The following is a 22370-nucleotide window of genomic DNA, read 5'->3' as shown; positions in this document are numbered from 1 at the left end:
ATTTTTAAAAAAGATGTTTTAAAAAAAATTATTTTTCCCTAACTTTAATGAAAATTAAGAAGAGACCCTGCGGCAATTAATCACAAATAATGTGTCTGATTTTTTGGTATGGGTTTCATTTGAGGGCAATTTCAAATTTTTAATGACAGGGTGATACATTTTAAAAAAAACCCCTTTTTATACCATCTGAACCGCCTATGCTAGAGTAAGAAAACTTTCAGTGATTATCCATGTACTGGAGCCCGCCAAAAAAATAAAAACTGGAGCCCGCCAAAGCATTTCTGAGGTTTACGGCGCCACTGAGGTAACGGTTGCTTATACGAAAAAAATGCATAGGACCTTATTTGTAGAGAAAAAAGTGGTCTTTAATTCTGTATAAGTTTTGTTTTAAAGAAATGCATAGGTAATGAGAAAATCGTAAAAACATGGTCTCCAAGGGATAGGGGTAGTTTCTGCAGTTTATTTTCAAGGCTAGAGGTACTTCCGCAGGGATGTTGCAATAATCATATATATTTATGAAAAACCGTATTGATGGAGCATATGTCCATATGGGCCAAAAAGCCAAAAAAAATTTTTGTTCAACGCCTCCTTTATTTATTTTTTTTTTTTGCTACAGGGATTGCATCAAGAAATCGCTTTTGGTGTCCATGCATGGATAATAAGAACGTGCACAAAATAATATATGAAGCATTTTAATAAAGGGCATGGTGTGTGAAGGATTCCAAGTTCCATTCCATATTCCACTTTCTTTGTTATTCTCCTTTTTTTGGGGTGGTTCCGGAAAAAATGGGGGTACATTATAGAAATTTGTAAATAACACCAGTACATGGATAATCGCTGAAAGTTTTTTTACTCTAGTATAGGCGGTTCAGATGGTATAAAAAGGGGTTTTTTAAAATGTAACACCCTGTAATCAAAAAATTTGCAATTGCCCTTAAATGAAACCTATACCAAAAAATCAGCCACTTATTTGTGATTAATTGCAGCAGGGTTTATTCTTAATTTTCAGTACAGTTAGGGAAAAATATTTTTTTTAAACATCTTTTTTAAAAATTTGTCAACTTTGGGGTTCCACCCCCGCTGAACGGTGTGTGATAGACATTTGCTGTCGGGAAATAAATAGTAGGAAATATAGTCCTATTCATTTTACTATTGAGTAAATTTTTTGTAAAACGCACAGGAAGGGCTACGTTTTGCAAAAATCCACAAATTACCCACTTTAAAGGGATGAAAAGGGGGTTCCGGGGTGAAATTTTTTAAGAAAATGTTAGTCTCATAATAAGCACCCCTTGATATACCAGAAAAACAATAAAACCGGACTTGTGTCCATTTTGCGAGGTTCAGCCTGTTTCCTGCACTATACCCTCTATTATAAGTTTGCTCTATTTAACTTGTATCCTAGTATAGCTTTATTTTGCATGACTTTTTAACGCGTTTTCGCTACTGTTTCCTCTTCTCCGTATTTAATATGATTAAACAACGTAGTATACGTTGAGTCCGCGAATCTTTACCCGTGCGTCATTATTACCTGGCGAGATAAAACACATACTTTTTATTTAGCATCATTCTCTTCCACGCATGAAATTAATGACAAACCAGCTGCCGCCTGTTATTAAGTAAAGACACATGTTATTTTTATGAACGATTTAGACTCAGTGCATTGGAAGAGAGATAGGTACAAAGAAAGACGATTGGGGATGTCTTCACATATTTTAAGTACACTTGCTGACGTTTTGGTTTGTTTACTTTTGTGGCTGTCAGTTTGTTGAATTTTTTGCTGTTATTTTGTCGAATTTTTGCATTTTGAAGTTTTTTATAGTATACAAACAGTTGTTTTCACAACTAATTTTATATTGGAGTTAGAAATGTTGTAATAAGTTAATGTTATTTTACGATAAATTTTAACAACATACAAAGCTAACGTCATTGTTGACACAGTTGAATGCTTGTGTTTAAGGTTCCGCCAAAGTGAATAAAATAACAACAAGAAAATATGTTATTGAATTCTTTTATAAATTGTTTATTTATTTATTAATCAATGATAATAAAAAGCTACTTCAAATGTAGCTGTAATTATGCACCAAAATTTTAAAGCAAAACTTAAATTTGACATTCTATTTATTTGATAACGTCAAATTTTATACTATAACCCGTGATCGGAATAATATGCACTTGCCGTTGCGTTTAGTAAATTTCCGACTTATTTCGTATGCTTTAAATGATGACGCACGGGTAAAGACTCGCGGACTCAACTGTATTATGCAACGAGCATTTAATGATGCTCATTATGAAGCGAGCAAAAGGGATACGAAACGAGCCGTATGCGGCGAGTTCGATTGGTCTATTGGTTAAAAATCTGTATCTTAATGAAAATCTGTATCATAATGAAGTTCATTAGGATACAGGTAGTGACATCATAATTGATATATTATAGTATGAGAATAGAAAAATATTATTAAAATTTAATTTTCTTTAATCGAGTAGATTTGAAAATCTTAATTTTTATTTGCAGCACCATCGGACCCACAGAAAACAAATACGTTTCGGCTCTGGGCTTCGGGGAGGGCTGGCACAACTACCATCATACCTTCCCCTGGGATTACAAAGCAGCCGAATTAGGAGACTACAAGCTGAACTACACAACCGCAGTGTTAGACTTCATGTCACGAATAGGACAAGCCTACGACTTGAAGACTGCTTCCATGGAAATGGTGAAGAAGCGAGTGGCCCGAACGGGAGATGGATCCTGGACAAACGGCAAAGTAGAGGGAGAATCGAATAAAGATCATCACCATCATACGCACGAAGAATGTGTGTGGGGTTGGGGGGATAAAGATATGGATGAAGAGGAGATACGTGATGTTAGGGAATTCAATAATCTTAAAGAAGATTAGATAGTTGGTCATTGTTGCTGTGATTGTTGTTAAGTTTTAGTCATTCTTAATATAAAGTGCACTAATATTTCTTCTTGGACATTCGTAGTAAATAATACTGACAGAAGAACTTAGTTGTTAAGGAAATCTAAAATTATTTAAACCGTTTTAAAGGGGATAATTGTAAATATGTATTAATGTATATCTTCAACAGAAAAAGTTGAGAACTGCATCAAAAACTTTTGGTTAAAACTTTAATTCGTGAATTTAGTTTCTTTTCTTTGGTTGTCTTATTTAAATCCTTCCATTCATTTCTATTGCATCCAATATTGCTAAATTATTTAAAACTGCTAATCCGGTGTCCAAAAGCCAACCTTTCTATATCTAAATAAACATAAATAATGGGTCAAACATGAATTTCAAAATGAACTTTTTATGGTGAAAGATTCTGTTTCCAGATCAGAAGTCGTTTTCGAAATGTTGAATTTTACTCCCTATTGGAAAGGATTTCCGATCTGAAATACGAAACATTAATAATAAAAATTTTATTTTGAAAGATGATTCCTCTAACAAGTTAGGTATGTAACTTGTTTTTATTATATGTACTTAATCGCTCATATTATTAAAAAAATCCCAATTTTATGTAGATATATATCTGAGAATTTATTATATTAATCTGTACATATAGTTTAAACCTACTGTGTCTAGATATTTCACAGTATTGGTTTAGAAGTATCGAACAGCGTCACTAAAATTTGCATTAGTTGTATTTACATTATGTTGTTTCTTGAATCCATCCCTTTCTTTTAATTCGCTCACCTGATTTTTGTTTGTAAGCTTGACTACATTTTAAATAAATTAAATGTTCTTATTTTTTGTTCAACACAATCTAGAATGTTTCTAACTTTTCCTGACCTTTTTCATTCTCCTTTGTCATTGTCCTTTCTCTCTTTCTCACAAGCGCGGCTCCTCCTTAGGGTCAATTGGTCAATGACCCCCCTAAAATAATCTCATAAAAATACCAATTTTATTAAAAATATCTTTTATCTAAAACTTCACTCTGAAATACTCTCAGCAGTCTGCATTGGCAAAACAAATATAATAGATATAATAACGTCGCGCCTCGCGCTATACACAAGCCCGTGGCTGGGCCGTATTTTAAATTGTCTACATACAGTTCTTATGGCTTATGGACAAATGCATGTAAAATAGAAAAGAGACGGCAGATAGCAATTTCGTGGGCGAGAGTGGGAGTGACCTTTCCGTCGTATACCTGTAGTAGAGTCGACGGCCTCACGTTTAGTTAGTTACCGTCTGCTTGTTCAATGAGAAGGTCATAGACTATTTTGCAGAACTAAAGGATAGAAGAATTGACTTAAAATATAAAAATATTTAAAGTAAGTTTCGTTTTAATAAATTTACAATTTATTATACTATAAATATTCCTATCTATATATCAGTCAATAACCTGTTCATACCATTTTTCCTATATTTTTTAAAAGATTTACTCTAAAAAAAGACAAATTTAATTTTCGGAAAACTAGGGTAAATAGTATTGAGTTTTATCTAAGTCTGTATTTTTTATCTAAAATATAAATGCTAAAAGATCTTTTAAATACTTTAAAAAATCAACAGTTTGAAGTTTTCAAACCAAAATGACCCCCCTGAAGATTGACCCACGAGCCGCCGCTGCTTTCTCAACATAATTTCTTACTTATTTCTTTTTAATTTCCCACTTGCATCATTGTTCGTTAATTCTTTTTATTTTCAATTAAATAAAATTCAAGTAAATAACAATTGAAAATAAATCCTTTGTTTCGAACTCCACATCTTCCAATATGGAGATCAAAGGTAAATAAAGAATTTATTTTCCCATTGTGATGTATTTTCAATTATATATGTAATTAACAATAAACTAATATTCCGTTAAAAAATAGTTTCAGAGATAGGTAGCTTTCACTCTACTTTTGTCTTTCTGCTTTTTATCTTATTGTCGCATTTTTAGTTCTTTCTTCCGTATGTAATGCTTGTGTTGTATTCCTTTTGTATTTTTTCTTTATTTTCTGCTTATTTCTATTGTCTTTTCTTTTCATTTCTGACTTGGTCTATTTTTTCCTTCATTTTAGACTTCTATCTTTTTTCTTAATAGGTATATTTATGTATTTCTTTTATTTAAGTGTTTTCTTCTTTTCTTCTTTTTTAACTTCTTTCTTTCTCCTTATTTCATTCATTTTTATTGTTTTTATATTTTGTTTTTTATTGAGTTATTTCCTTCCCTTCGCTGTTTCTTTTTTCTTTCTTTAATTCTCAAAGTGCAAATTTAAGGTTCTTCTCCTTCACAATCAATATTCTTTCAACTTTGGTTAGGTATATCGAGCTTTTCACGAAACTGGTAATTTCTGTTTTTTCTTCTTTTTTAACTTCTTTATTTCTCCTTATTTCTTTCCTTTTTCCTTCATTTTTATGGTTCTCGTATTATGTTTTTTATTGATTTATTTCCTTCCTTTCGCTGTTTCTTTTTTCTTTCTTTAATTCTCAGAGTGCAAATTTAAGGTTCTTCTCCTTCAATCAATATTCTTTTAACTGTATTTAGGTATACCGAGCTTTTCACGAAACTGGTAATTTCTGATTTTTCCTTTTTCTTCCTTTTTAACTTCTTTATTTCTCCTTATTTCTTTCCTTTTTGCTTCATTTTTATTGTTCTCGTATTATGTTTTTTATTGATTTATTTCCTTACTTTCGCTGTTTCTTTTTTCTTTCTTTAATTCCCAAAGTATCATTTTAAGGTTTTTCTCCTTCAATCAATATGCTTTCAACTTTGGTTAGGTATACCGAGCTCTTCACAAAACTGGTAATTTCTTATTTTTCCTTTTTCTTGTTTTTTAACTTCTGTATTTCTCCTTATTTCTTTCCTTTTTGTTTCATTTTTATTGTTCTCGTATTTTATTTTTTTATTGATTAATTTCCTTCCTCTCGCTGTTTCTTTATCATTCTTTAATTCTCAAAGTGCAATTTTAAGTTTCTTCTCCTTCAATCAATAGTCCTTCAATTTTCGTTAGGTATACCGAGCTTTTCACGAAACTGATAATTTCTTATACCTATACATTTAAGGAGTTATTATGTCCAGCTCTGCATAATTAAATTTTCATTACACAGTCAGTTCAACTTACCTTTTAACAAACATGACAATTTTTGACACGTTCGGTCGTAAGGAATATCAGTAAATCACAATCTGAATAGTAAGAGAAAACCAAAAAGATCGAGGTCAAATTTTACATAATAAATTCTCTCGCCTCACTTTTTGGTAATAAATTTTGCAGTCGGATGAATAGTAATTCCGTTTTACTAGAAATTAAAACAAATTAATAATAAAAATACCGAGTAGGTAAATGAATGATGTTGATCTTGACATATAAATTTGCATTTCCGGAGGTTCAGAGAAGTCGGTCATTTCATAAACTAATATTAATGGTTAGACGTGAGAATTTTTGGTGAATATTTTAATAAATGTATCAGATTTATAAACTAAACCGATATTTTGAAAATGTTTTATACTTCTTGAACTGCATCTTCTTCTTTTGGTTCCTATCCGTTACGGATGTTGGACACTAACATGGCTATTTTTTACTTTGTTGACTGCTGCTCTAAAAAGCTGGTAGTGGTCAAGTAAACCATTTTCATAAATTATGAAGCCAGGATATTCTTCTTCCTCTTCCTGGACCTCTTTTTCCATGTACCTTAGCTTGAAGCATGATCCAAAGTAGGTCGTATGTATTGTTGTTCATTGTGCATTATTTTCATTTTCTTCTTCTGCTTTTTCTTCTCTTCTTCTTCTTCGTCTTTGCCTGTCTGTCAAAAACATTCATTCAGATCTCTCTTGTGGCCTTCTCCTGCATTGTCTTATATTCACGGTTTTCAGGTCGTCTTCCACGTCATCCAACCATCTCTTTCCAGGCCTTCCTTTTTTTCGCCTTCCTTTCGGTTTCCATTGTAATATTTTCGTTGCTGTTTTTATATCTTCTTGTTTATGGACATGACCCAACCTTTCTCTATTATGTATTTAATGATTTAGACATTTCTACACGACAGATATATATCAAATGGACAGAAAGATGCCAAATGAAATCGTTGTTGGGTTCAGACAATTTGAGAACCTACTTGTTGATTGTGTTGTAACTCGGGTTTTGAGATCGTCTCTGGAAACTATTGATAGTTTTACATTTAACATTTAATGTTACAAATCTTGTAATTTTGGTTTACTACTTCAAAATATATTTTTCACCAATTATTTCAGGATAACATTGACTTAACTGATGTTTTCAATCGTTTTTATAATAGCTTGTTTTTCTTAGGGTTCATAAATGTTTTTATTGATTTTATTAGAACTTATTTCAGTTATTTATTATTATAAACTGTATTTTGCTATATTGGGCACCTTAATCAGATACTATTTTATTATTGATAAAGGTGTAAATAAAATTAATAGATTTTTAATCAACTGTAGAATAGGGAAATGTGTAGTTTGTTGTAGTAGAAAGAAATTAGTCCTGTCGCCAGGGGGGGTACAACGGCCTCCTTAATTCAGATGGACTTACCCAAGTTTTTTTTATATATTTTTACCCGTAGAATACGAATTTTTTGGGTAACAGTTGATCCGGATGTCGATAAGATTGTTATAGACAAAGAACTTGAGGAATTACATAACAGCGATTTCTCGCAAAACAAAACATCTTTTTGTATTTTTTGGGTCATTTTAAGCAAAAAATATTCCTGCAAGTTTTTTCGTAGAATGCATAGTTTTCGAGATAACCGCGGTTGAACTTTCAAAAAATAGAAAAATTGCAATTTTTGAACCCGAATAACTTTTGCTTACCGCATTTGAAAGTTTAAGTCAAATTATATCGGTTTTGATTATTTGCATTGCTAAAAATTAATTTTTTTATTGTTAAACTAATCTATAAACACATAGTGTTTCCCGTGCCTAATACATGCGTTTTAACGCATGCCACGTAGAAATTGCCTCGCTTGCACTCGTAGCTACTCTACCTACTCGTTCGATTTTAAATGAGAAATCATTGAAAACATCACTCACATACTAGGTGTTTATAGCTTTGATTAACAATAAAATAATAAATTTCTAGCAATGCAAATAATCAAAACCGATATAATTTGACTTAAACTTTCAAATGCGGTAAGCAGAATTGCTACTTTATTTTTTAATCAAAAGTTATTCGGTTTCAAAAATTACAAATTTTCGATTTTTTGAAAGTTCAACCGCGGTTATCTCGAAAACTATGCATTCTACGAAAAAACTTGTAGGAATATTTTTTGCTTAAAATGACCCAAAAAATACAAAAAGATGTTTTGTTTTGCGAGAAATCGCTGTTATGTAATTCCTCAAGTTCTTTGTCTATAACAATCTTATCGACATCCGGATCAACTGTTACCCAAAAAAATCGTATTCTGCGGGTCAAAATATATAAAAAAAACTTGGGTAAGTCCATCTGAATTAAGGAGGCCGTTGTACCCCCCCTGGCGACAGGACTAAATGTTTTCACTAAGAAACTTTTAAATATGTGACACTGTTAGTACCAAAGTAGTTTGAAGTACAGAAAATTTTGTTGAGATATAATGTATTATTAAGCAATAAAATTAAAAATTTTAAGCAAAAAGACACGAATGTTTATTTTTCTTGATACCCATTGAAACTAGAGCATAGAGCATAAATATCCAAAAAATCTAAAAGTAGTAGTAGAAATAGTAGAAAATCTAAAGATGCAAATAAACATGAAATACTACCTAAAACCGGTTCTGAAACGATATGGACAATATTCTGAAACTTCTGAGACTACGTATGAAATACATTAACCTGATCAGATTATTCTACAAGGGATATAGGCCAGACTGAACCATGCGCGAGAAATGCTAGGAGATACAGCTATACAAATTGGAGTTAGGCCCGGCGCAAATTGAACCTAAGCGAGACACAACCTGCGCCGGCGGCGGGACGGGTGACCCGTGCATTTATTTTTCTAGCGCACCGCATGTTGAACACAAGCCAACCCAACCGTTGGCCATCGACGTGGCGACTAGAGACGGGCAAAATCAGTACGGACATGTAACGGTTACTTTCGATACCGGTTCTAAGTGGTGTTTAGTGTATAGTGTGAACACACCTTTAGGTGTCAGTGTATTTGTCACATTGTCAACGTCAATCAGATCAGAGCACTTGTCACGGTCTAAAATAAAACATGTACAAAAGTTTGTAATCATATATGTTTAATAAATATTTACCGTAATCTGTAATCCTTTATTCGATTAGTTATCGGAATATTAAATATTAAACATGGCGCTGCGAAAGTAAAAGAATATTTCAAGAAGGATTGTGACAGATAACTGAAATTTAACAGTGCTTGAATAGAGGTTAGGTTATAAATTCAAATAACCAGAAAAATGGCAACAAATTTAGGCCTGGGGTCTGTAAAACTTCCCCCCGATTTTGACTTGCAAGGGCAGAATGCTGCTACAGAGTGGAAGTTTTGGTACACGGCTTTCGAAGACTACTTGATAGCTATAGGGCAGCATGAGTCAACAGATAGGGTAAAACTGTCCCTATTGAGAAACATAATGGGAACCGAGTCAGCCCGTATTATGACAACATTTAAGATTCCAGATGACCAGGTTGATAAATATGATTATATGATAGAAACGATATCGAAGTATGTGAATCCGAGAATGAACGAATGTTTTGAACGTTATAATTTTTTAAAGAGGACCCAGAAAGAGGGTGAAGTATTCGAACATTTCCTAACAGATTGCAGACACTTGGTAAGAACATGCAACTACAATCGTAATGATCCAGATGAGACGGCAGAAGATAAGGCACTCCGTGATAAAATCGTAATGGGTATCAGAGATACAACAACTAGAGAAGCCCTTCTTAGGATAGATAAACTAACACTGGAAAAGGCCATAAGTTTTTGCAGAACCAGTGAGCAAAGTAAAAGTCAAAATTTACAATTTCAGAGTACAGGAAGCAATGAAACAGGTTTTGAAGTAAATGAAATAAGAAATAAAAAAACTGTAAGTACAAAATTTTTAAAAAGTAACAAAAATTTAAAGCAAGGTCATGAGAAAATTTCAAAATCTACTGAGACGTTTCGCTGTAAAAGGTGCCAGACTCAGCACGGCCCCCGCAAATGTCCAGCTTATGGAAAAGCTTGCAATAAATGTGGTATTCTAAATCATTTTTCAAAATCATGTAGGGTAAAAAAATGTTAAAAATGTTGAACATGAAGATGGCGACAGTTTAAGTGAAATTTTTGTAGATAATGTAAACTTAAGTAATAACGTTGTAGCTTGTAATTCTAGCAGAGGAAGTATCTGGGAAGAGTTTTTAGAGATTGAAGGGAGAAAAATAAAAACTAAATTGGATACGGGTGCTGACGTAAATATAATTCCTTTAAAAATATTTAAATATGTCAACAAACAATTTAGAGTCAGGCCAACAGAGTACATTTTAAAAGCTTTTGAAGGTACTGTTGCCAAACCGATAGGTATAGTAAATTTAAACTGTAAATTTAAAAATAAGGAAATTTTTGAGGATTTTGTGATCGTGGAAGGGGCAAATCAGGTTCTAATAGGTGGTCAAGCTTGTTTGCATTTAAATTTAATAAAAAGAATTAATATTGTTTCTACTGATAAATTCCAATCAGACATAACCAAACAAACTTTTATAGAGAAAAATATGGATATTTTTTCAGGTTCAGATGTTTTCCCTGGTACATGCCATATAACCACTAACAAAAATTTTGAACCGGTTAGTCATCCCCCAACTAAAATACCTTTAGCCATACGTGATGCTTTTAAAAGCGAGTTAAACAGATTAGTTAAAAGAAATGCCATAGAAAAAATTGAACAAATTGACTATAGAGCGAGTATAAATAGAATAGTCTTAGTTGAGAAATCTAATGGAAAAATTAGGTTATGTTTAGACCCATTAGACTTAAATAAAAGTATAATTAGAAAACCCCGTACAAATTTAAGTATTGAAGAAATAAGTTTAAAATTAAGTGGTAAAAGTATATTTACAGTCTTTGACTTATCGGAAGGTTATCATCATTTACAGCTTGATGAAGAATCATCCTGGAAATGTTGCTTCGCTACCCCCTTTGGAGTATATAGGTACAAGGTGTTACCTTATGGACTTTCAGACTCACAAGACTTGTTTGAAGAAGAAGTTGAAAAACATTTTGGTGATCTTGAAAATGTTACAATTTGTCATGATGATATGATCGTTTCTGGAGCCACTCAATTGGAGCATGACAAGGCAGTCAAACAAGTACTAGCGAGGGCCAGACAAGTAAACGCAAAATTTAACAAAGAGAAATTTCAATTTTGTCAATTAAAGGTTAAATTTATGGGTCAAATATTTTCAAAAAATGGTATGCAAATAAATCCAGATCGTATTGAGTCCCTAAATAAATTAGAATCGCCTACAAATAAAACAGAACTTCAAAGAATCATTGGTTCTTTTAATTATGTGAGACGATATGTCCCAAATATGTCTGAATACATGAGTCCTTTATGTGAATTATTAAAGTCTAATATTGAATGGCAGTGGTTGCCAAAACACCAACAAGTTTTTGAAAATTTAAAAAAAATTATTAATGAGGCACCAGCTCTAGTTTCTTTTGACGTAAATAAAAAAATTGTTATTCAGTGTGATGCCTCTAAAAATGGTTTGGGGTGTTGTATGTTTCAGGAGCATGAAAATACTCTTAAATTAGTAGCATGCGCTTCTCGTACAATGAACGACCATGAAATTAACTATAGTCAAACTGAAAAGGAGCTGCTTTCAATATATTTTAGCACACAAAAATTTCATGATTTTATTTATCGTGCAACAGTAGATATACAGACAGACCACAAGCCTATAATTTCGATAATGAAAAAACCGATTTGTAAGATAGGGTCTGTACGTTTACAACGTTTAAGATTAAAATTATTAAAGTATAATTTAAATGTATATTATGTCCCTGGGAAATATGTCCATTTTGCAGACATGTTATCCAGAGCTAGTCTTAAAGTCAAGACACTTGATCTTGAGATGTTAGAAATGGTACACACTGTATCAATACATTTGCCTATGTCTGATGAGAAAAAATTAAATTTTAGAAGGGAAACTGCCAATGATAAAATATTAAAGAAAATTTCAGATTTTTATTATAATGGTTGGCCAAGAATAAATAGTATTTCACCATTGTGCAAGCCTTACTATGTCCTGAAAAATGATTTATATGTTGAAGCAGGTCTGATTTTTATGGGTGACAAGATAGTGGTACCAAATAGTTTAAAGTCTTTTATTTTAAATTTAATACATAAAGGGCATTTAGGCATTAATAAAACTATACATAAAGCTAGGCAGTTATTTTTTTGGCCAAATATGTCATCTGACATTACATTATTTATCAAACAATGTCGAACTTGTGAAAAGTACATGCCAAGTAATCGTAGGGAACCCCTATTACCCCACTCAGTCCCAAAACTACGTTTTAATAAAATAGGAGCAGACATACTGGAATTTGGAGCAAAGGCATATCTAATCTTAATAGATCATTTCTCTCATTGGATTGAAATATGTCCTTTACAAAATAAAACTTCAGAATCTGTTATAGATGCGATGCAGAATGCGTTTACAAAATTTGGTTACCCTCAGCACTTAATCGCAGATAATTTACCCTTTGTATCATTAAAGTGCAGGGAATATTACAAGAACAAGGATATCACAGTCTCTACTTGTACACCATACCATCATCAGAGCAATGGTTTGTCTGAAAAGGCTGTTAGCTTAGGAAAACAAATTTTACGGAAAAGTTTAGCAGAAAAAAGTGATTTTAGAGACTTGCTCTTGGAATATAATAATACCCCTATCATTAGTTTAAAAGCCTCCCCAGCTCAAATTTTACAAAGTAGAACACTTCGAACACAAATTCCAGTGACCCAAAATAAATTAGAACCAGAAATTCAAATGCATATTGTCAATTATCTAAATGAACAAAAACAAAAGATGAAAATACATTATGATAAAACGAGTCCTAAATCCTTAATAGAATATAAAAAGGGAGATAAAGTAGTAGTTCAAAGTAATAGAGATAAAATATGGTATAAGGCAGTTGTTCTAGAGAAAGCTCGAGAACCAAGAGCATACTGGATACGTAAGGAAAGTAATAATAAAGTTATTAGGCGCAACAGCAGTCAATTAAAACCATCTTTAACAAAATCAAATTATGATGCTATGTTGGAACCCGAATTGTTTCCCGACCAGTATATACCTGAACAAAAAACATATTTGAATATTCAGATTCCTATAAGTAATAATGATATTGTAGATGATATCAATCTATTATTTAGGACAATAGATGTTAATAAAAATGAACAAGTAATCTCTGACCCAGGTACTTCAGGTTATCAAAGATCTCGTTTTGGACGATCTATTAAACCCCCAGTGAAACTTGATCTTTAAGGGGAAGGTGTTTAGTGTATAGTGTGAACACACCTTTAGGTGTCAGTGTATTTGTCACATTGTCAACGTCAATCAGATCAGAGCACTTGTCACGGTCTAAAATAAAACATGTACAAAAGTTTGTAATCATATATGTTTAATAAATATTTACCGTAATCTGTAATCCTTTATTCGATTAGTTATCGGAATATTAAATATTAAACAAGTGGTACTGAGTACAAATACTGATTACAAAATACTGATGTATCCGATCCTTGTACTGAATTGAGTAGGCAACTTAAAATCGTTATTTCCGTACTTGTAACTAGTAACGTTTTAAAAATATCTTACACGTCCCTAGTAGTCGTAGAGGTATGACTTTCGAAAACATCGAATTTGATCATAAGCGGATGCATAAAAAGATATTTTACACTGAGGCCCGGTACTTTATGTCTCCGTTAACAGCCGGTTAGTTAACCGGGGTTTAATCCGGACCTCTTTAGGGTCTCTTGCGTTGTAATAAATGCAATTATAATGATTATTATACTTATTTATAATTATAATAATACTTGTAATTGCATTCCGGTCATAACTCATATTCCTCAATTTACTGCTCCGATCACAATCATTTACAATTACTGCAGGATCGCAATCATTTACAATTACTGCAGGTCATAATTCATAATCCCTCCGCAACTGATCAAACATAAAAAATAACACTATCTGCATATTTCGTTTTTAATTTTCAAGCATAAACAAAAATGTAATATGCCGACAAGTTGAATTTGAGGGTAATACGATAATTCTATCGATCACGGTTTTAAGTAACATGAATCATTTTTCACCTTATTTTTCTAATAATGTGATTTTGTAAAGGCATAACTTTGATTATTAATTTCGTATCGCCGCTTATTTAGCCTAGGTACCAAAAGTTATCAGAATTTAATGACAAAGACAACGCAGTTTTCACTCGGGGTGTTGACTATGCTAATATTTTTATTTATCCTAATAAATTGTACTTAGGTACAATCCGTATTCATTTCAGATACTTTCATCTCGCAAACAAAAACACGTTAAAATAAACATCTGGCGGTGAGTCACGCGTCCCAAGGCCCAAGAAAACTGTACGCCGATTACAAATGTTCCCAAGTTAGACCTGCGAACGCATGAACTGATAGTAGGATGCGCAATACTGTCTACGCAGTTCGCCGACGCAGGTTGTGTCTGGCTTAGGTTCAATTTGCGCCGGGCCTTAAACAGAGATGCGTACTGTCCCCGACACTATTCCTAATCATAACAGATTGGATCACGAAGAAAGTGAGCGGTAAAAACAGGTATTAGGTGGAAGGAGGACTTGAACTTCAGAGACGACATGTTTGTCTCCTGACCTAACTTAGCAACCACATGCAGAAGAAAATCGGTTAGCTTGCAAAATGCTTTAACGTGATGGGCCTTAAGATCAATACAGAAAAAACGATACTTCAAAGAACAGCCAAGAAACTAAAATTAAAATAAATGGAAGACAAATAGAAGAAGTAGATAATAGATCTCCTCGTTTGATTAAAGATATCAACCCCACCGTCATCCAAATTTTTATTTTAGATATTTCTTTATTTAAGCATTGTATCTCCCTAGAGGTTGGTATGTAATAATTTTTTAACTTATTTTTAAATGCATCATATACAATTTAAGAATCTCTTTTTTCTATGGATGCTATACAATATGCAACTTCTCTCACTACTTACATACATTCAAAACGAACAATTCCTCACGCAGGGAGAAATATTTTTTCTCACGGGTTCTCCTACGGTCTTCCATACTACGATCGCCGTTTCCATGGTAACATGCACAATACAAACACAATTAATGTTGTCAAATAAATGTGTTAAAGCAAAACTTACCAGGAATTACCTTTCAAAACTATTCAAAAATAACTGTTAATTGGAATTTTAAAAGAGAAGGTATATAAATTTTAATAATATTAAATACCTACATGTATATGTATTTTATTTCAATTTGTGCATATTATATACCTAAAAGCACATAATTTATTTAATTTTGAAGTTTGAACTCTTGACAAAACCGCATCCATAGAAAAAGTACACATGAGAAAATGACATATTTCTCCCTCGCTTGATTTGCGGCCCTCGCCTCATGCCTCTGGTCGTGCCAACAAACTTCTGCGCTCGTGAGAAATATGTATTTTTTCTCACTTGTTGTACAATATACTATTGTTCATATAAATATCATTCCAATATTCATTTTTTAAAATCAGTTGTAGTTTTCCGATATTAAGGTTTTTAATGATGACTGGAGATTTAGATGTAGAAAAAATTTTAGTTTGAGTATTTATAAAAACTGCTGGAGTAAAGTGATCCGTCGTGTCAGTATGAAAAACGATATATTTCAATAATCACTTTGAAATTTTATGTTTCAGGATGTCTATTAGTCCCAATCACTGCAGCAGTGGAGCCATGTTTTCATTTTCACTGTGTTAGTAGATGGCGCATAAATCGTTTAATTTTCAATATTTTCTTATGAAAATTGTTTTAAATGTACTTCTTTTTATAATAAATGCTCATGAATATTTTCAAAATAATTAGTACAGTACTTTTTATTTTAGAAATTCCCAAAAAGAGTACATTAATTTCGTACTTTTACACTAGGATAGCCCCTTAATGATGACTGGAGATTTAGATGTAGAAAATTTTTTAGTTTGATTATTTATAAAAACTGCTGGAGTAAAGTGATCCGTCGTGTCAGTATGAAAAACGATAGGATTAATATTAATTTTCTGTTTAAAATTAGCTTGAGTTTTTATAAATATATGACACAATATATGACGATTTATATTTCATGTTTATTAAAAACTTTTGATATACAATATGTGTTTTAATTGGGCGGGTGGGCCCGCATCCCAAATGGAACCAGAACCCGCTGATAAATCGATACGCCACTGAACCTCTTCAACAAACTTCAGGCTTACAATATTATTTCATGTGTGTACTTTCAAATGCTTTTTCAAAGTAAAATTACGAGAAAATTCCTTAAAACAAATTTCACACTTAGGTTTTTCTCCAGTGTGCATGCTTAAGTGTTCTTTTAAGCTGTTTGCATGAGTAAATGACTTTAAACAAATTTCACACTTGTAAGGTTTTTCTCCAGTGTGCACTCTCAAATGTCTTTTCAAAATAGTTTTTTGACTAAATTGCTTAAAACAAATTTCACACTTGTAAGGCTTTTCTCCAGTGTGTACTCTCAAATGTATTTTCAAATTTCCTATTGTTCCAAATTGTTTAAAACAAATCTCACACTTGCAAGATTTTTCTCCAGTAGATTTTTCTCCAGTATGGACTCTCAAATGTGTTTTGAAATAACTTGCTCTACTATATTGCTTAAAACAAATCTCACACTTGTAAGGTTTTTCTCCAGTGTGCACTCTCAAATGTAATTTCAAATGACTTGCTTTACTACATTGCAAAAAACAAATCTGACACTGGTACGGATTTCCTTCAGTGTGCACTCTTAAATGAATTTTCAAATTACTTGCTTGGGTATATTGCTTATAACAAATCTCACACTTGTAAGATTTTTCTCCAGCAGATGATTCTCCAGTATGGACTCTCAAATGTGCCTTCAAATTACTTGCTTGGCTAAATTGCTTAAAGCAAATCTCACACTTGTAAGGTTTTTCCCCAGTGTGCACTCTCAAATGTTGTTTCAAATGACATGCTTGACTAAATCGCTTAAAACAAATCTCACACTTGTAAGATTTTTCTCCAGTAGTTTGTTCACCAGTGTGCACTCCCAAATGTCTTTTTAAATGACACGATTTACTAAATCGCTTAAAACAAATCTCACACCTGTAAGGTTTTTCCCCAGTGTGCACTCTCAAATGTCTTTTCAAATCACTTGACTGACTAAATCGCTTAAAACAAATCTCACACTTGTAAGGTTTTTCCCCAGTGTGCACTCTCAAATGTTGTTTCAAACCACCTGCTTGACCAAATTGCTTAAAACAAATTTCACACTTGTAAGATTTTTCTCCATTGTGTACTTTCAAATGTTCTTTCAAATGACCTGCTCTCCTATATTGCTTAAAACAAATTTCACACTTGTGAGGTCTTTGTCCAGTAAGACCTTTCATATTTTGATTTGTTTTTCCTTCATTCTGTTGACTTGTATAATTTCCTTTGTCAGATGAATGTTCAATTAGTGTTTCCATAATTTCCATTTTATGTTCCTCTTGGAGATAACCTACAATACAAATTGACTATAATATAAATATTTGAGTGTAAAGGAAAATAACAGCCGGATCAAAGAACACAAAACTTTACGAAAACCTCAAAAAAAATAAAGGAAGGATGAAAATTTGGGAATAGGTAGGTAATTGAAATTGTCTATTACTATATAAGAAAAAGTTTACATTTCTAGATCCCTTCCATTTTACAAAAGTGGAGGGGAATACATCCTTCTCGGGGGTGAAACATATTCAAAATAAGTCCGGAATTGGATAAAATGATTAATTCTGAGCAACTTTTGTTCTATTAAGTTTTTTCACTAAGTCAATACTTCTCCAGTTATTTCCTAGTGAATATATGTTCATTTTTAACAAAAAAAAAACATGTTTTTGGACGGTTTTTCGCAAATAATTCGAAAAGTAAGTATTTTATCGAAAACAATATTTTTAGTAAAAATAGATCTTATATAAAAAAGTGAAAAAATAGTGTACGCATGAAGTATGTAGACCCAGTAGAAGCAGAGTTGTAGCTAATGAAAAGTAGGTTCTTCTTCGTCAAATTCCAAATCAAAAATTTCAACGTGAAACAACCAAAAAAACGGAGTACTTTTCGGGGAAAACTCATTACAACTTTTTTAAAGTGTTTTAAAAAACTCACTTACTTTTAATGTTTTTTTTTAAATAAACTTTTTTTAAACACTTTAAAAAAGTTGAAATAAGTTTTCCCCGAAAAGTGCTCCGTTTTTTGGTTATTTCACGTTGAAATATTCGATTTGGAATTTGACGAATAAGGACCTACTTTTTATTAGCTATAGTTCTGCTTCTACTGGATATACACACTTCATGTATACACCATTTTGTTCACTTTTTTATAAGCTATATTTTTTCGATAAAATACTTTACGAGTTATTTGCGAAAAATCGTCCAAAAACATGTTTTTTTTTTGTTAAAAATATATTCACTCGCAAATAACTCGAAAAGTCTTGACTTAGTGAAAAATCTCTATAGAGCAAAAGTTGCTTAGAATTAGTCATTTTAACTAATCCCGGACATATTTTGAATGTATATTCTTTCACCCCCCGAGAAGGGGGTAATCCCCTTCAATTTTATAAAATAGGGGGATGTAGAATTTTACACTTTTTCTTATATAATAATAGACCATTTCAACTACCTATTACCAAATTTTCATCCTTCCTTTATTTTTTTGGGGTTAGATTGTTCTTTGATCGGGCTATAAAGCAATGCAATATATATGTAAATGCAAAAAAATAAACCTAATTAAAAACGAAGCTCATTAACCCTCCGGTGTCCACAATGCGGTACTCCGTGCCGCATTTTAAAGTTTTAATGAGTTTTACCAATATTCTTTCATACACACCGCTATCTATTTAGATATATGCGAGTGACTATCTTTAAAATATTACCTGCCGCTATTGCATTTTCTAAAGTGTTTGATCAGTTTGATATTGAGCGTTGAATTGAGAGTTGTTCAATAATTTTTTTTGCAAAAATCAAAGTGAGAAAAAAATTCAGTGCAATGTGTGTTTATTAGACTAGGGTCTCCATATTATACGGACTGCAAAGTGCGATCACTGTAAGGAGCATCATGCGGTCGCCGTTGGACGATCTGCAGTTGCAATACAAAATTATCATTTCACAATACACGGACCGCACATGCGGTTCAGCTGCAAAAATGCAGTTGGCTTGAGGTCGAGTTTCGCCGTGCTGTCCGCAACAAAATGTGGTTGGACACGTCGCACACGAACCGCATGGTGCAGTGTGTTGGTGGATTGCAAACCGAGTCTTTTCTCTCGAGCATTCCGATTAGATCATTCATCGTTGTACCACGATACAGTATATTATTGTGCTTCTTTCAAGAAAATGCAAAATACAGTGCGTCCATAAAGTAACGCATAAATTCATTATTTCGTAAACCGGCGACTTTAACGAACAATCCTGAAACAGGTCGATTTTTATTTTTAATTTCCGATTTTTTGGCATATATATCATACTAGTAACGTCATCCATCTAGGCGTGATGACGTAACCGATGATTTTTTTGAATAAGAATAGAAGTCATGTGATAGCTCATTTGAAAGGGTATTAAATTCACTATTCACTAATGTAAACATTAACATAATTATTTATACAGGGTGTTCAAAAAAACATTTTTTAAATTAAAATAATTGAGACAAAAAGAAGAATGTATGTAATTTATTTAATTCAAAATGCGATTTACTACTGTCAGAAAACAAAAAAAATATTTGACAAATAAATATTGATTTTCGCTTAAACGAAATGTTCAAACTGGCAAGAGGCAGGTGGGTGGCAGCTTCAACATTGAATTTAAGCGAAAAACAATATTTATTCGTCAAATAAACATTTTTTTCCTGTTTTCTGAAAACATTAAAACGTATTTTGAATTAGATAAATTACATATTATTCTTCTTTTTGTCTCAATTATTTTAATTAAAAAAATGTTTTTTGAACACCTTGTATAAATAATTATGTTAATGTTTATATTAGGGAATAGAGAATTGAATACCCTTTCAAATTAGCTATCACATGACCCCTATTCTCATTTAAAAAAATCATTGATTACGTCATCACGCTCAAATGGATGACGTCACTAGTATGATATATTATTATATGCCAAAAAATCGGAAATTAAAAATAAAAATCGACCTATTTCAGGATTTTTCTTTAAAGTCGCCGGTTTATGAAATAATGAATTTATGCGTTACTTTATGGACGCACGGTATAGCTGATTTTAATGATAATTTGTTTATAAATGAAATGAAATCACATGAATCTATATGAAATTATCATTCTAAACGGACATCTTAAGGTAATTGAAAAACTTCATCATCTTCTCTGAGCTGAGGATACAAAGTATGAAATATTCACATAATAACAAAATGAGTAGACTCTCTTCATCCGAATCCGTATTGCAACTGATTGAATGCAGTCGCACATGACTTCAACCCTACTCCAGTGTGTAGTCGGGTTGCAGTGGAATAATATGTGTCCTACGTCCAACTTAAGTATACACGCTGTATAATATAACCCTACATAAATATAATATACATATTACAACATATCATTCGGTAGACAGCTTAATACTCTGGGCTAATTAGCAAAATACAAGGAAAAGTTATTTACCCGCAATTTTATTGCTGGAATCGAATCTTACGATTCTATATATTAATAATATAGGTTTGCAAAGTCCGCAGATAGTGTGCTACTTTTTTTGCTCTAATTTTTGCTCTATAACTCTAAAGATTTTAACCTTACACCAACAACACCCAAATAAAAATTCACCGTAATTAAATTCTGCATAGAGACGTGGTTTTCACGATTTACTTCGACGAAAATTTTCCCCGGAAAATGCGGGTTTTTTCAAAAAAATCTTTAATTTTCATCTAAAATTTTAGATAAGTAATTGTTTGTCAATAATTAAATAATTTGGTAATACAAAAGCTCTTTTCGTATAGATTATAACTCCAGAAGCCGATGGAAATTGAATAAACAGTTTAGCAACAATTGAATTGTTAATTAAAAATTTACGGTCGTATAATAACTACAATAATTATGATACATAAGAATAACTATGATTTTTGTATAAAGACACTGTACCTATCTAATGTACTTTACAGAATTGAAATTGGACTATTTAAGCGGCCTCGGGAATATTTTAAAATTTAAACAATTTTTTGGCTTATCAACAAATAGAATATCTCGGGAAATATTAAATTAAATTAAATCATGAAAACGGTACTAAAAAAAAAGCGATAGGACGCTTCTTTTAAAAGAAAAACGTTTAGTTGTGATGAGTGGTTCCTGAGATACAACCGGTCAAATTTGACCGGCATTTACGGCAAAGATATAAACAATAGGATCATAATTTTCGAACAATCACCTTTTTATTTTTGTCCTCTTTCTCCACACCAATTTTCATATCTTTAAACTGTTCATAACATATTATATTATTATAATAAAAACTATCGGGCTCTTTTTGCAATATTTTATTTAGTTATAGAGTAAATTCCACATACTAACATATTTCTCAAATTGGGCTCTGTACCGCCATTCTTTATTATATTACGAATATGTGTGCCAAATATCTCGACAAAATATTTAAAATTACGGCCGCAATCTTGGACCGCGTTTGTTGTTACCTGTTGCCTCTTAACATTAACAAATAAAATTTATTTATTTGACGTTTGTGTCACATTAGACAAATATTTGCTTCTCGGGACAGCAATTTAGGGTCCTGGTCACAAACGTTTATAGCTGATGTCAGTCGAAGTCACGTGCTGGTTTGAAATAATATGAAATTTTCCTTTGCATTTTTACGTAGATTAGATTTAATGTGTTTGTGGCAGTGCTTGTTAATTTGTTAACTAGTACGAGATCTGGTCTATTATGTGCCACTGTTTGATCTATAAATACAATGCGGTCCCAGTATAGCTTGTAGTTGCCATCCTCAAGCATACCCTCAGGGACGTATTGATAATGCATCAGCATGACGTATTGATAATGAATCAGCATGACTGCGTCATGCCGTTCCTTGTATTCAGTTTCAGCAAATGCCTGGCAGCCCCCTGTAAGATGTTGGATGGTTTGTTGGGCTTGACTTCCATATCGGCATCAACAGCGTACTTAGTTTCTTACAAGAGTTTATTCATGGTCGCGGTGGTCTACTAAGTGGGTTTGTTCCATTAAACTCTTAAGGCGGAGACAGATATCCGCGC

At 32.3% G+C, this 22370-nt stretch overlaps 2 protein-coding genes across 4 annotated transcripts in view; one reads left to right on the top strand and one right to left on the bottom strand.

Annotated features, from left to right (window-relative positions):
- LOC114332687 (acyl-CoA Delta-9 desaturase) overlaps positions 1–8547 on the top strand; it is a 109583-nt gene extending 101036 nt beyond the window's left edge. For all 3 annotated transcript variants that reach the window (XM_028282515.2, XM_050646608.1, XM_028282514.2), the window contains exon 5: positions 2513–8547. In XM_028282515.2, the coding sequence (XP_028138316.1) occupies positions 2513–2894 (382 nt within the window). In that variant the 3' untranslated portion in view covers positions 2895–8547. The remainder of the gene's footprint in view (positions 1–2512) is intronic.
- Positions 8548–15736: 7189 nt separating this feature from the next.
- The window catches only part of LOC126881900 (zinc finger protein 665-like), a 35809-nt gene continuing 29175 nt past the window's right edge, over positions 15737–22370 (bottom strand). Inside the window, exon 2 of the mRNA XM_050646563.1 lies at positions 15737–17634. Within this exon, the coding sequence (XP_050502520.1) occupies positions 16373–17634 (1262 nt within the window). The 3' untranslated portion in view covers positions 15737–16372. The remainder of the gene's footprint in view (positions 17635–22370) is intronic.

This window comes from Diabrotica virgifera, chromosome 1, assembly GCF_917563875.1.
Source record: "Diabrotica virgifera virgifera chromosome 1, PGI_DIABVI_V3a".
NCBI lineage: Eukaryota > Metazoa > Arthropoda > Insecta > Coleoptera > Chrysomelidae > Diabrotica > Diabrotica virgifera.
The sequence above is the reverse complement of the archived record's forward strand: the minus strand, read 5'-3'. Positions and strand labels throughout refer to the sequence as shown.